At 33.6% G+C, this 15,356-nt stretch overlaps 2 protein-coding genes across 7 annotated transcripts; one reads left to right on the top strand and one right to left on the bottom strand.

Annotated features, from left to right (window-relative positions):
- The first annotated feature begins 89 nt into the window (after positions 1-89).
- Positions 90-1,151, top strand: LOC134832335 (mRNA turnover protein 4 homolog). Its single transcript, XM_063846324.1, has 2 exons — positions 90-231; positions 294-1,151. Exons 1-2 carry the CDS (start codon positions 204-206, stop codon positions 1,085-1,087), a joined length of 822 nt encoding a protein of 273 aa, XP_063702394.1. The 5' UTR covers positions 90-203; the 3' UTR covers positions 1,088-1,151.
- Positions 1,119-15,333, bottom strand: LOC134832334 (phosphatidate phosphatase LPIN3). Of its 6 annotated transcripts, XR_010162061.1 has the most exons (10): positions 15,209-15,333; positions 6,451-6,940; positions 6,198-6,389; positions 5,002-6,133; positions 4,772-4,900; positions 4,228-4,701; positions 3,414-3,914; positions 3,251-3,354; positions 2,478-2,804; positions 2,066-2,203 (listed from the first exon to the last, which is right to left on the bottom strand). XR_010162061.1 is itself a non-coding variant. In XM_063846318.1 (9 exons), exons 2-9 carry the CDS (start codon positions 6,792-6,794, stop codon positions 1,954-1,956), a joined length of 3,126 nt encoding a protein of 1,041 aa, XP_063702388.1. In that variant the 5' UTR covers positions 6,795-6,940; positions 15,209-15,333; the 3' UTR covers positions 1,119-1,953. The 6 variants fall into 6 exon arrangements, 5 of the variants coding, with proteins under 5 accessions (XP_063702388.1, XP_063702391.1, XP_063702389.1 ...); XM_063846318.1 differs by lacking the exon at positions 2,478-2,804 and having other exon boundaries at positions 1,119-2,203; XM_063846321.1 differs by lacking the exon at positions 2,478-2,804 and having other exon boundaries at positions 1,119-2,203; positions 6,198-6,386.
- Positions 15,334-15,356: the final 23 nt, after the last annotated feature.

Below are 15,356 nucleotides of genomic sequence, written 5' to 3'. Positions count from 1 at the left end.
GGCCGCCATGTATGTAGATCGCGCTGTTTTAGTTCCCGAATCGGCTACCACGCATGCAGATGGCGCTGTTTTATCAATTTCATACGACTCACAAACTATTTACCCACGAGGTTTTATTTTGGAGCTCAAAATTCACAAAAACTCTTAAAATTCAAGGATTTTTTACAATTTACTGTTGAACAGAGAACAGAAAACATTTTAAAATGCCTCGATCAAAACGGGATAAGAAGAGTAAGTTTTTAATTTATCGAAAAACCTTCAAAAAATTTAAATTATTTTCCAAATTTTCATAGTTTCCCTCACAAAGACGGATAAAAAAGGTGTTGGAATGAAACAACAGATTATCGAAGACATCCAATCGTGTTGCACGAAATACGACAACATTTTCCTCTTTTCCGTCGAAAACATGCGAAATGCCAAACTCAAAGAAGTTCGCACGGAATGGAAAGATTCGCGTTTCTTCTTTGGCAAAAATCGCGTCATGCAAGTCGGTTTGAAGAATTTCATCGACAACGACGATGCCGATCAGATAAAAACTCTCAACGAGCTCACAGATCGTCTCACAGGACAATGCGGGCTTTTATTCACAAATCGCGCTCGGGATACAGTCCTCGAATGGTTCGACAATTACAGCGAATCAGATTACGCGCGTTCCGGATTCAAAGCAACTGAAACAGTTTTACTTCCTGCCGGACCTTTGCCTGAATTTTCGCATGCTATGGAACCGCATCTGAGAACAGTTCTTGGAATGCCAACAAAATTGGAAAAGGGCATCGTGACGTTGTACAAAGAGTTTTTAGTGTGTAAGGAAGGACAAGTTTTGACGCCGGAACAAGCGAAAATCCTGAAACTCGTGTCGAAACAAATGGCGGAATTTAGACTCAATATCGAGTGTTGCTGGATTAAAGATAGCGGATTCGAAGTTATCAAGGAAAGACCGAATGCGAATGGAAAAGTTGCGAAGAAAAAGGCACCAAAGAAGAAGAAGGACAAGAAAAAGGGCAAAAAAGTTGAGAAAAATGACGAAAATGAGGAGATGGAAAAAGAAGACGGAGAAGAAGCCATGGATCAAGATGATTCCGATTAGTTTAGAAACTGAATTCATATTTTTATGAAAAAAAATAAAAAAAAATATTTTTAAAATTATTACATTTATTCTTTCTTAATTTTTTGCATGTAGCCATTGAATATAAGTTAAAAGCACATTCGATCTGAAGCTTGCTTGTCTTTCTTTTTTTTCACAATAAGGCTTACGAATAAATATTGATTATTTTTTTTTATTTTTTATTGAATAGTAACATTTTGTCTTTCTTACATTTAAAACGCATAATTCATGAATTTATCACTTAATAAATATTTAAAATAAAATTAAAATTAAAAGAAGAAAAAAAATTGATAACTTGTAATTCATCAGTAACTCATAATAATAATATTTTCTATTTTTAATAGAACTTAAAAAAAACTAAAATTGGTCTTATAAAGCAAATTTGTACTAATTTTAACTTAAAACGATATTTCCTGATTTTTATTTATTTTTAGTGAATTTTTTATTAATATTTAACTACGTTTTATTTTTTATTCCTAAAATATTTTATTTGATATTTATTTTTTAATAGTTTCCATATTTTTAAAGCATCTTGGCATTTTTATTGAGTGAAAGTAGCAACGAAATCAGTCATAAATACATTTTTTTCCAATTCAGCGGCGATAAAACAAGTTGCTGAATAAGTTAAAGCATTCAAAAAGTAGTTGCTGAATACAAATTTCGAATTCAGCAACTTTTGAAAAGCAATTCAGCTGCTTTTTTTACATAATTTTTCAACTGAAAGACTAATTTTATTTTAAGTAGAGTAAAAAAATAAAAAGTCCTGCTTTTTGTTTGAATCTTTTTCTTTTATCTGTGTAAATAACAAACATTTGCTGAGAAAAAACACATGAGATCCTGATTAACGTTTAAACTTTAACGTTTTCCGGAATAGTTGGCAACGATTTGTTGCTCAGCACTTGACTTGCATTCAAGTTTGTCGGAGTTGCGGTTCCCGAAGTACTTGGCGACGGATTTGAAATATTCAAATCGATATCTACCAATTCAGCAACGGGATCACGCCAATAGTTGAAGCTTGAATACTCAATATCCTCGACACTTTCTTCACTATGTAATGGCGGAAATAATTGATCCACAATATACGCCATGCCACAATATCTGAAAAATTAAAAAAAAAAATTAAATTAAAAATTTGCTGAATTGCGCTGAATATCAGCTGAAAACGCGTTTAATTCAAATGAAATGATCGAAAAATGCATGAAAATCAAAAAAATATCTACAAAATATACAAAAAAAAAGTTCAAGGTCAGTCAATGTCGCGTTTTCCCCCAAGGTCAGTTCAAGGTCAAGCAATCGGATAATGAGTTTCAATGAGCGAAAACGATTATGATGATGAAGTGACATGATCTAAAGTCCCAAAAACCAGGCTTACCGTTGAATTTTCTGCCGAAGCGTTTTTTTTTCTATATAGCTAAGAGCCTAGTTGGAGACTAGATTGACTTTTCTTAAAAATCTATAAAATCACTTTTTATCGTAAAAAATTTTATCATCACAATCGTTGCATTTTTATCTAATATCAGGTTTGGGAGTCATGATTCAGTACTCAAATTCGCCAAATTGTAAGTCGTCGTCCCCTTCATCATCGGAATTGTTGCCTGTATTGCTACCAAAACAACTGTCCTCAGATTCGCAAAAACTATCCAAATGTCGAACAGTCTTTGGGAAAATATCATCGGCAACTAACGATTGACCGGCATAACTATTTTTTTATTTACAATTTTTTTCGGGTGTGTCGAAGACGGTTGGGAGACGAAATAATATAAAATCAAAAAAAAAGAAAGAAAAAAAAAGAATTTAACAAAATTTTCTTTAAAAACCTAAAGAAATAATTATTTTTAAGTAAAATTTAGAAAAACTTTCGAATTCAGCAGTGAATCCAATTCAGCAAAAATTGAGCGCTCAAAAGTTGCTGAATTGAAGAAACCCCAAATTACGAGAGAGAAACATTAAAGGAAACAATTTAGTTAAAGAACGGGAGAACTCAGTCATGTACGAGCCTTGTAAAGTAAAGTTTAAGGAAGCACGAGCGTCAAAGCCGTTAGTATTAATGGATGTTAGTGCATTTTTTTGTTAGTTTTTTACATTTTGAACCAATTTCATGCGTTTTTAGTCAAGAAATTTATATAAAAATTCAAAAATACTTACGATGATTGGAATGTTTGTGTCAATTCGTGTTTGAGCTCTCCCTTCGTGTTGATCGTAAAGATACGCATGATGGGGATTCCAACTGCACGGTATGCCCAAACATCCTAAAATAAAAAAAAAATAATAAATTTCAAATTTGATTGAAAAAAATTCAAAAACTTACGTTGATTCTATTGCCATATCCAGCATAAAACGGATTTTTATCAGGGAACAAAGCCTGAATGTCACTCAAACAGGCGATTTTGAATTGTTCGGGTTTGCGTTCGATTACTTCGCGATGGAAGGCGGAGATCAAAGACGTTGGATTGAGCAACAATGGTCCATCAGGCAATTTAACGTTGCCTTGACGAATTGATCGGAGATATTCTCGGGTAGCGCGGGATTGTCCAATTGCACGTGCCGACAGATACAACAATTTGTAACCATTTTGTTCGATTTTACTGAATAACTGTGCAACGCCAAATTGAGCCCAATCTTTTCCAACCATCGGGAGAATGTGTCCCAAAACATCTGAACGCGTGATGGTTCCATCGATGTCGGAAATGACGACTTTATCGTTGTACTTCCATTTGAATAAGTAACATTTGCAACGAGATGTGCCCTGATAAGCTGTCGTTACGCTGAAAACGACTTCGTTTTGGCCTGATTTGAGGTTCAATTTTTCCTGAAAAAATGGTAAGAAATTAATTTATAATAATTTATAATTTTTTATTTTTAAGTTTTTTAAATTTTTAGGTTGAATTTTTCATAAAAAAGGTAAGAAATGAATTTTCATAATTTTTTATTTTTAATTTTTTAAATTTTCAGGTTCAATTTTTCTCGAAAAAAATTTTATCATTTTAGAGTTTTTTATTTTTAATTTCTTAAATTTTTCAGGTTCAAATTTTCATGAAAATAGGTTAAAAATGAATTTTTATCATTCAAAAATTCCAATTAATTCAAACCAAGCATTAAATTTATCAAAAAAATTGACTTACAATTTGTTTCGAAGTAAGTCTCAACGATTTCCGATACTTTTCGTTTGATTGTTGCTCATCGCCGAGCGTTGTTCCAAGACTCGAATTAATGTAGCTCGTGTCATTCAACTTTGTGCCGTCGAAACTGTCATTTGAACTGCTCATGCTTGCGTTGTACGAGTCATTTTGCTTCACATTGCTATTGGATTTCTCGCTAATTTGCAATAAACTGTTGTCATCGGGCGTATTTGCACGCGAAGTTTGTGTTCCAACTGCTAAATTGCTATCTCCCACAGATTTTGACAAGACACGAGCTTCGGGCAACGAAGAAGATGTCGGAGGTTGTGCTGAACTAACAGATTGACTTCCGCTTCGTCGCCAATTCCACCAACTATAACTTCCTGATGCTTTTTCGTTGGCATTTGCTTCTTCATCGCTCGATTTTTCGCGTTCCTTTTGTTCTTTCGTTAATTTGTCGAGTTGTTGACAAACATCCTGTTGAAAAAAATTTTTTTTTTTTTATTAAAAATTTAACTTTTTTTTTTTTGAGAGACAAGAAACTTACACTTGGTAGGGGTTTTTGGTAGATGATTAATGTCATGACTATGGGACACGCAACTGTCCAACTATAATACTTCCCGTTAAGACGAACTACGAGGTTAGGAGATGCAAATATCGCCGGATCTTGACAAATCTACATTTTTTTTTTGTACGGAAAAAGTTAATTACAATGAGTTTCAAATTGATGATTGTTAGTTACAGGTCTTAAAGTCATGAAAAAAGTCTTTTACTTACATCAGCAAATTGTAATTGATGTTTCTTGAACTCTTCTTCGGTTGGATTTCCCTTTTCCAACCCGCCGCATAGCGAAATTGCAACAAAATCGAGTGCAGAATGTTTTCCTTCGTCATAATCGCTATCCAAGCTTTTCAATCCTTCCATCGATGTTGGGCTTTGAGGTACTGACGTTCCATTTCCGCTTTCGCGATCATCTTCGCCCTTACCTTCAACGTCTTTTGCTGCACTCACGCGTCTTTGATGTTGCGGAAAATATAAAGCAGCAACTTCTGGATCGATATCTTCGTTTTCCAAATCTTCCAAATAAAGCCCTTCAGGATTGTGTTTCCTTAATTTTCTGCCTTGTTTCATAAAACTAAACATTCCTCCGAGCATCGAGTTGCGTTGTGCCTGTTTCGCATCTTCTTTCGTTTGTCCGGGGATTTCTTCGGGTTGCGTTGGAAGTTCGCCCCATTTCCATGACGCAGAGTTTGACATGCTGTCATCGTTCTTTTCACGTTGCGAAACTTCGAATTCCGTATCGCTCTGAATGGGTGTCGATGGGCGCGATCCGCGGGGACTTAATCCGCTTTGAACTTCTGTATCGCTGAAGAAATGCAAATCCAATTCCCTTACACGATTCGGGGTTTCGGGCTCTTTAAGGGGTTCTTTTACGGAATCTTCGGGCGTTGAAGCAACATCAATTACATCTCCCGAATTCGGGGGCGTTGAATCTGTCGACGAAGAGAGCGTTGTGTTGGAAATGGATACCGAAAGGGTATCTTGTTCGACGTCATCATGTGTACTTCCGCTCGAAGCCGAATTTTTACGTTGCGCTTGATTCTTTTTCTTCAAAACACTCTTCTTGCGACGCTTTTTCTTCATTTTGGGATCTTGTTTGTTCTCTTCCGTGCCTGCTACAACGGGCCAAACTTCAGAATCTCCGATAATTTCTGCCTTTGGAGTTGAATCTTCCGTTTCAATGGGGCGGAAATGCTTATTTTCATCCAATTCTTCGTTGGCTTTTATCGTTTCTTGTATCTGTTGGAGCTGATCTTGTTCCGCTTGCCATTCTTCACGCAATTTTTGTGTCGTATATTCACGTTTTGTGGCTGACAAATCAGGACGAATTGCTCCCATATCTGTGTGTCTGTTGAAAAATTAAAAAAATTAATATAAAAAATTGAAAAATATTGATTTTTCGAGGCACTTACCTTCGTGTCACATAATCACTCATTTGATTTTCGTATTTGAGAGTTGCTTTTTCCGCATCCTCTACTTTTAATAAACTATTACTATCACCATTGGATGTTAAATCGATTGAATTTCGACGAGGCTTTGGTATTTGTAGCGTATTTACGGTGGTTGCATTACTATTACTATCTTTATTATCGTTATTAGCACTACTGTAACATAAATTTTCATCAAAAAATCGTTCAAAACGAAATTTAAGGTAAAAAAACTTACTCATAATTCTTCTCAAATTCACTTGTAGGAATCGGCGATGTTGCCATATGCTCGGGCAATACTTCCAAATCGTCTTCCGAGACTTCCTCGACGAAAAATGCTTCTCCCGATTCTCCTAATTTCATGTGAATGTCAACTGGTTCGCCATTTACCTCGATATCGACGATTTTTTCGCGACTTCGAAGCACTCCGAGTTTCCCGAAGCGCACGTGAAATGGCGAACACTGATACGAGCCATCGGGTTGTTCGACAGCAATTACATCTATGGCACCCGTGAGTGTGGCTCCGTTTATTTCATTGTAGAAATCCTTAAAATTACTGAAAACTTTGACAATACTATTCATGGTTTCGATTTTTTTGTGTGTGTTGGTTCGATGTTGGTTTGATCAATATCGGGTGTGTGCCTTACGAATCGATCACAGTTTGTCTCTAAAATATTGATAACTGAACAAAATCACAGATATTTCCTCTTGTTCCGTCTTGTGAAATCCTAAAATGAGAAAAAATAAGAAAAAAATTAGTTAGAAAATTGCAATCACGGGGATTCGGCATTGAAAACAGGTGTTTCGATTTCATTCAACTTTTACAGTCGGCGATGTAACGTGACTTTACTTGCAAATTGTTTGTTAATCAACGTTTGTTATTGCACGGAAAAGTATCGGAGAGTGAAATCCGTCAATATTGGCGTAGGTCGGAAGTCCATTGACTTTACTTTTTTGCATTTTTATCGCTCCAGTCGGTAATTAAGTGCGTTAATTATTACATACCACGTTGAAATTATGACTCAGCGCCTATAAAAATGACTTCTAAACGACATAACTCACAAACGAACACTGAATTTCTTTTCTGATGATGAAATTGATATCAAACACAAACATTGCGCACGGTATTTTTTGTCCAATTTCTTACTGCTTTACTATCGTATGATGTTTCCCCAACACAACAGACCACGAATCACGCTATATTTTCGCATATCGCATGCAAATGTACAACCGACGAGTGTCTATGAAGTCGCTCGGGAATGGATAAACAGTCGATATCGTATGCGGAAGGTAGTTTTTGTGAGATATATCACGCCATTACGTGACGTCGAAGTTGGTATGAAATTGAAATCGAGTGGATTTTGTTGTCAAGAGGGCTTTCGTTGTGCGCTCAAAGGTCGAGAGAAACTTCAATGAACCCAAAAATGGTACAAGAGATGTCCTCATTGACGTTTATTGACTTTGAAATATGGTTCAATGTTCATCCAATTGCTATCTTATCACATTTGGAGGCCACAATCGACCTAATTTTTATCGGTTGAATGTTCATTCTCGTGGCTTTTTGTTTTTTCGTTTGAGATACGAGATAAGCTTTTACAGAATTTACACGTTCTTTGTCTCATCAAAAAATTTACAATTGAAAAAAATTGATTTTCGAAAAAAATTTCGAAATTACAAATTTTCGAAAAATTTCGAAATTAAAATATTTTCAAAAAAAAAAATTAAATGATCATCATCAAAAAGCATGAAAGTCATGCACAAAATCCTCCTCCACAGAAAATGTAACTGAAAATGCTTCTTATGGAAATTTCAAAAAACACACGGGCAGATCGCCAAAGCCGCCATGTATTTATAAATAATTTAATTTAAAACGATGAGCAATTCATCATGACAAAAAAATCATTCGAAAAATGTGACATTTTTGACAAGACACGAGTTTTGTTTAGAATTGCAGGAAAAAAATGATTAGTTTCACTTTTTTTTTTTGTCATTTGACTTTTTTTTCTGTTAAAAAAGTGAACGCACTGAATGAACTTTGGACTCCTCTTCTTTTCGTCTTTCTCGTTCTTCTTCTGTTTTCTCGTGATTTCTCGTCGGCATCGGAAAAAAAATTGTGTTCTACTTTAACACACATTTTGTGCCTCTTGCGTTAATTTTAAGTGTTTATCAGATTTGTTCTGGATTTCTTGAGTCATCTTGGGCAATTGCGTCATTATCGAGTTTGTCGACTTAAACGTTGAAAGATATTCGAATGACTTTTTTTTCGTAATTTTACTGAATTTTTGTTGAATTTTTTCTTTGAGTTAATTACTTGCAAGGTAAATGACATCAAATTTGTGCTATTTTTATACGAAAAAATATGAAACGTCGCCATGGTAGAAAGAAATAATCCACGAAAGAACACGCAATCCGAACATAATTTTTATTGGATGAGTGATAGTTTTTATTCTTGTTGACGTGATTCAGTTTATTTACTGAATGAAAATTTGCGAAATTCGCATTGAAATTACTCATTTTCGAAAAAAAATTACAAATTTTCGATAATAATTGCGAATTTTCGAAAATTTGTAAATATTTTTCGAAAATGAGTAATTTCAATACAATTTTCGCAAAATGAAAATTTTTAATGTTCGAAATTAGTTCGTAATTGTTAATATTGCATTAGAAATCAGGTTTTTAGTTCATATAAATTTATAAATAAAATAATAAGGAAGCAACGTTAATCCCACATTCGTTCTCTCATAACTTCCTAACGTATTTTACACGTGAAATCGTCTCTTTGCACGAGAGAGACACGAGATTGTGTCGGTAAACAACCTTCTTTATAATCGTCGTCAAAACATTTGACTCGAAGATAAGACACTCGGAATTAAATATAAATTCAACTGATGACTTGTTTACAACTAAATATTGTTTTATTATTAGTCGTTGTCAATTCTGCCTCGATTTACATACATTTGCCTATAAATCGTTCAAAAACTGGAACATTACTCAATTTTTAACACTTCGAGTATCGAAAAAGGTTTTGACCGATCGACGTTTATTCGATTTAAATAACTAAATATTAGATCAACATCATTAAATAATTAATTTAGTAGAACGCCAAGCAATTAGACTCGATTTCGATGAAAAATTAATGCAAAAACGAACTTGACCTTGCACTTGAAGCGGATTGTTTTTTGTTTGTTGCAACGAACAGTTGTCGACGATCGTCATCGCTGGCAAAGGCATGGCATTTGTTATTTGGCGGGACTTGTGTGTTGATGTTGACGATGCAAAACATGTGGGAGACGTGAACGAATTTTCAACGAGATAAATTTTATTTTGCTGTAGTCTGCGTGCGATACGGCGAAGGAGGGCAAAGTGCATTGCGATTCAGACTTTGATCAGGTGAGAAATTCTCGTTAAATGATTTTATTCTGCTTAGCAACAATCTTGTTTGAATATTGATTTCGAAATTCAAATTTTCGAATTCGAAATTCAAATTTTCGAAAATTGTGTTTTCGAAGACTTAAAAAGGACCTTCGCTAAACATTCATCACGAAATCCAAAAATAACTTTTTTTTTGCATTGTTGATCACTAATTGTACATTTGTATCAAAAATCTGCCTGTGATGATATTCGCAAAACAGAAACAATTGTATTTTCGAAACGGGCAGTCATCCAAGAAATACAAATTTTAATAATAACAAGCAACAATCAACTTGCCGATCGTCAACTGACTACCCAAAAATGGCTCAAAACCGGTAGAAAATTCATCATGCGAACCGAGTTTTGACAAAATTTAGCAAAAAATATCAGACAAAAGCTGCAAAATAGGTCACACACGTCTTGCCATAATTGTTTTTTTTTTGTGTATGTTGATTTGCTATTCGAACTCCATTCGAGTCAGCTGTAATAACGTTCACTTTCACGTCAGTGAATAAATACTAATCCGCTACTAATGAGCTTTAGCATGGTTTTAACGTTCTGTAAACTAATGTTTTTTTACGTACCTTTAATGCAAAAAAATTTCCTTTGTAATTTTTTTTTTTAAATTGTTCAATTTTTTGCTTTGAGGCTTTTTTTATAACTTGATGTTAACCACAAATATTGCTTTATTCAAGTTTTTTTTTGCAATTTGGTTCCTTATTTGCAATTTACGTGTTTATAATTTAATTGTATGTTATTATTATTTTTTTTGTAATGATTGAAAGTTATGCAATTTTTCTATTTTATTAATTTTTTTTTTATTTTTCATTTCAATTTTCATTCAAATAAATTTTTTTTATTTGTTTCTAGAAAAATCTTCACTTTTAAAATATTTTTCTATTTATTTATATTTTTTTCTGTCTTCAAAATATTTTTTTTTATTTTTCTCAATGAGTCTTTTTTTTTGCTCACATTTTTTTCTAAAGTGACATCTTTCTCAACCGGCTTCTCGTGTAAAACTGAATGAAATTAACAAAGGAAATTTTATTATATTCAACCGAGCCGATCGTCGTACATAAATTTATTTTACTACACGATGATTTTTTTTTATTTCGTGAAGTAGTATCTACAAATACAGCGAACGAAATGAACGAACACATGGTTGGTTGTTCGGATCCAAGGCAATAATTGTGTCGTTCGATGTTTACTCTACAATAATCTACGACAAGTTAAGTTGTGTATATGAGAGACGTCATGTCATATTAAAAATTGTAAATAAAATACCTGAAATCCGATTGGAAAGGAAAATTTTATGAAAAAATTTCATAAAAAAAAATTCAAGAAAATTTAACGGTCAAATTTTGAATTGACATTTAACAAAATTTGTAAATTTTAATCAAAATCCGTATTGGAAAGGAAAATCTTTAAAAAAAATTCATAAAAAAAAATTCAGAAAATTTTTAACGGTCAAATTTTGAATTGACATTTAACGAAATTTGTAAATTTTAATCAAAAATTGCGACGTGAAGTGTTTTTTAATCAAATTTAAAGTCCATTGTATGATAATTTCAAGTATTTCTACGTCAATAAATTGAATATCTAATATCAAATATCAAAATAAACAATCCATAAGTGGTTTTTGTAAACAAAATTTTTGTTAGTGAGTCAATAGCGCTCACACCTCTTTATTTGTTGTTGTTTTTGATCGGCTTTAAAATGCACATTATTAGCCGCAACAACAACAACGTTACATATCTAATATATTTCTCGGCACTAAATACAATGAGCAACGTTTTACTATAATAACAACAGGAAGAGAAATACTTGAGTTGTTTATCTAAAACGCATTAGCGGGCAGCGCGGTGTATGGCAGAGACGATGACGAAAGTTGTTGTTGTTATTTTCATGTCGCCTCGATGATCAAGCAGCTAATTTGTCTTCATGAAGCTTCAAGTACTCGACTTATGGGTCAAAAAGTGTTCAATTTTACTTAAAAAAATTCATCCGGGATTCAAAAAATAAAAAAAATTCGAATTTTGAACCAAATCTACTTTAAATCGACAAAACGAGCCTCTTTTTCTTTGTCAAACGTAAAAATCGAAGACAAAGTGTCACATGTTCGTACAGGTTTCTTCACGGAAATCTAACAAAAAACCGGTCTATTGTTTCTATTTATGCGACAAAACAACCCAAAACGGTAGTTCAAGAGGTTCATCAAAATCCTTCGTACAAGACAATGACCTAAAACAAAACAAATGCCCTTCAAACGTTTTTACTTGTTCAAATTTTTGCATAACAGCAGGACAAAATTGCGGATTGCGGTTAAAAATTATTCACAATTTATTATATGTGAAAATGTTGGATGTTTGCCCAAGAATTCTAAGATCGCTTTTGAGGGCAGCAGCCAAAACGTGGATTCGCATGAAAAATTGGCTCAGATCGTTTCCGTGTAATTTTTCGTTTAGAACTTAGATTTTTTTTGTTACTTTTTACAGAATTTTGCCTTGAGTTTGTTCTCGTAGCTCAACTTTAAGATCGACAGGTTGAGAGTCAATTAAAAAGTCAAGTCACACAAGTTATTACAAACTTATCATGCCATATTTTGCTTCGTATGAAAATTGAGACGATGGCCTTCGTCACTTTTGCTTCACATATTTAAACATTCGTAAACAAGCATAAATTATACAATATCTGCCTGCTGCTGAATAATGTAAATATTATTTTTTTTCGTTGTTCATTGTAGATATGTGACAGAATTAGCGGGAAGTCATGAGATGAGAAAGTATTCTGAGGAAATATTAAGAATTTTAGCCGGAAACGAGTTTTTTTGAAGTTTCAAGAGGTTTGTAATGAAAGCGAAAGGTAAGTTTTGAACAAATTTTTTTTTCAAAAAATAATAAAATTTTTTTTTTTTTTTAGAAAATTGAGCTTTTCATGGAAATGTCGATCACAAAAAAACATTTTAATTAATCCAAACCAAGCATTTTTTAAAAAACCTCTGAACAAAAAAGTCATCAAAGCACATTTCGCAAGTCTTTCTAACGTCAATTTGTCTTCTTTAATTAAAAAACTCCATATCAGAAGCATCATTAACACAAATTCATAACAATAATTAATCAATCAAGTTGTTTACAACGCCGCATCTCACGTCGTCTCCCCACACAAAACAAAGGAAAGTAAACAACAACGCAATTGCTGCCAAAGCTTTGTTCCGTACGATCGACACACATTTTTTTTCGCGATCCGTAAACAAAATAATGTTTTAGACACACCTTTTCAAAAAAAAAATCTAATCGCTAATCTACTCGAACAAAAAAACAACTTGATAATTTGGGAAAAAATCCAAGGGCACGTACCACGCGTCATAAAAATTCGCGACAATTATCAGTTCGGGTATGGGTTACATAATTTTTTTAGCCGAAAATTTTTCTACGCACTATTTTTTTTTTATTTTTCGAGTCTTATAAGAATAGGAGATGATAAAAAAAACCGGCGGTGTGTCTCCATTCACATTTTTTTAAATTAATTTATGAGTTGTTTTCATGGTAAATATGTTGAATACGAGTCTCAAGACATCTATAAAGTCTAAAAAAATAAATAAAATTAGGATAAATTAGATTTTTAAAGATCTTTCGAGTTGAAACGAACCAAAATAATGCCGGATTGCCGCTAAAATACTACGTTGACGTCACTTTCGTGTTTATTTTGATTTTTTTTTGTATTTCTTTTCTACTACTGTTTCCTCATTCGATTGACCTCGAAATACATTCTCGTTATCATATCATCACATACGCACGCATGTTGTCGCCGCTTCGTTCAACGTAAATAAACATGGTTAATCGGATGATTTTTTGCTTTTTGGGAGGTGTGTTGTTCAACTATTCTTTCACTCTCGACATTTATTTACGAAGACCTTCAAAATAAATCGTCGCAAAAATATTTAACGAGTTGTTCAATGAAACTTTTTTTTTATGAATTGAAGCACGACGGAGAAGATTTTTTTTTCGGTAAGGGAAAAAAATTATGAAATTTCATCTCAACGTGATTTGTGACGTCTGTTAATGCTTTTGAATCTCATCGATGGAGATAAGAATTGATTGTTATCAATTGCAACAATTTAATGCCGGACTTGGCAAAAACAAGGCAATCACAAAGAATGATGTTACCCAACAGCTAAAGTTTGTTTGTGTTAGTTGGTGTCGTAATTCCGTCGTAGATCGAGCAAAATTTATCGTGAACGTCGTACGATATATCTATCAGGCGAGCCTCCAACAACAACCAATCGCTTGCATAGGAATAGTCACGTCATTTTTTCGTTTACGGTTTGCGACGACGACGCAAATGGCAATGAATGCGTTATTTTTAATTTTTGAACTGCAATAGAGATGAAAATGTGTATAAATGAGGTATTCAATGAGGAATGTTAGCGTCGAAATTCACGGAATTCTTTATTGACAAGAGTCTGGAGGTAATGGCAAAAGTCGATCAAGTTCATTTACGGGTGAAGAGACCATTCAATGACATTTTTGAAGACATTTGATGTTCGAACGATGACTTTGTGTGACATATGTTGTAATTTTTTGAAGCTTTGAGACTCTGAAAAGGGATTGAAATGTAATTTTTGTTCTTTTTTTGAACTTAAGAGATTTAAAAATGCTCTTTTGGAGCTTTAAAAGTTTGAAAATGGAAAATTTGAGATCCAAAAATGCTCTTTGAAGCAATTTTTGATGGCTTTCAGTAGTTCAAAGGATCAAAAATTTTCATTTTAGAGCTCAGAAAGTCTTAAAATAGCTAAAGACGTCATTTCAAGTCACTTCAAGATTTAAAAAATTGAGAAAAGAAGTCCATAAATACTTTTAGAAGCTAATTTTAGGAGTTCAGAGATCAAAAAAGTTGATTTTTAGAACTTTGAATGTCTAAAAATAGCTCTCGAAAGTACACGCGACAAAAAATCGTCGTGTTTTTGTCCTTTGTGTGACATAAACTCTTCAAAAACACTTCCATAATACAAATTCATTCAGTCACGTATCATTCTTTGTCTCCTTTTCTCTCCCTTCCTTCAATTTTTCTTCAATTGTACATGCATAAACATGTTTTCTCCCTTTTTTTCAGTTTCATTTAACGATAACGAGGATGATGACTCATTTTCCATAGCAAAAAACCCAAACGAACAATTTCTACTGAGAATCCTGCGTCAATGCACGACTTATAAGAAAAAATTTATCACTTCATCTAACTACAGAGTTTCATGCACTTTGCTTGCACAGCTGACAATCGTTCGTTCGTCACATAAATAACAGCTTTTCGAGGTCAAAGTCCATTCTCATGCGTTTATGAGATTTGTTTTCTCTCGATTTCTCTCGAATTTGCTCGAGACGACAATTTTTCCGGATGTTTTGTTGATCGCCATGCCATGTCCTTCCGCACTCGGGGAAAACTCGTGCGGCACTTCCCTTTTTCACTTTATGAATTATTGATTTTCTTTTGTCTTTGTCGTCGCTGAGCACAGAGATGAACGAGATGCGATTTGTTTTTTCGCGGATTTCAACCCGAAATGAGAATTGCACGACAAATCTAACACTTACCACAGGTTAACAAGCGTCAATTTTGCACTTATTTAGCTAAAACAATGATAATTTCGGGGATAAATCACTCGAAAAGTGGCAAAAACTACAGACGACTTTTTCACTCGCGACGAAGACACCGTTTCTTACGTCTCAAAATATCTGAATT

Source organism: Culicoides brevitarsis, chromosome 2 (assembly GCF_036172545.1).
Source record: "Culicoides brevitarsis isolate CSIRO-B50_1 chromosome 2, AGI_CSIRO_Cbre_v1, whole genome shotgun sequence".
Classification (NCBI taxonomy): Eukaryota; Metazoa; Arthropoda; class Insecta; order Diptera; family Ceratopogonidae; genus Culicoides; species Culicoides brevitarsis.
Note: the sequence above shows the minus strand (reverse complement) of the source record. Positions and strands in the feature narration are given on the sequence as shown.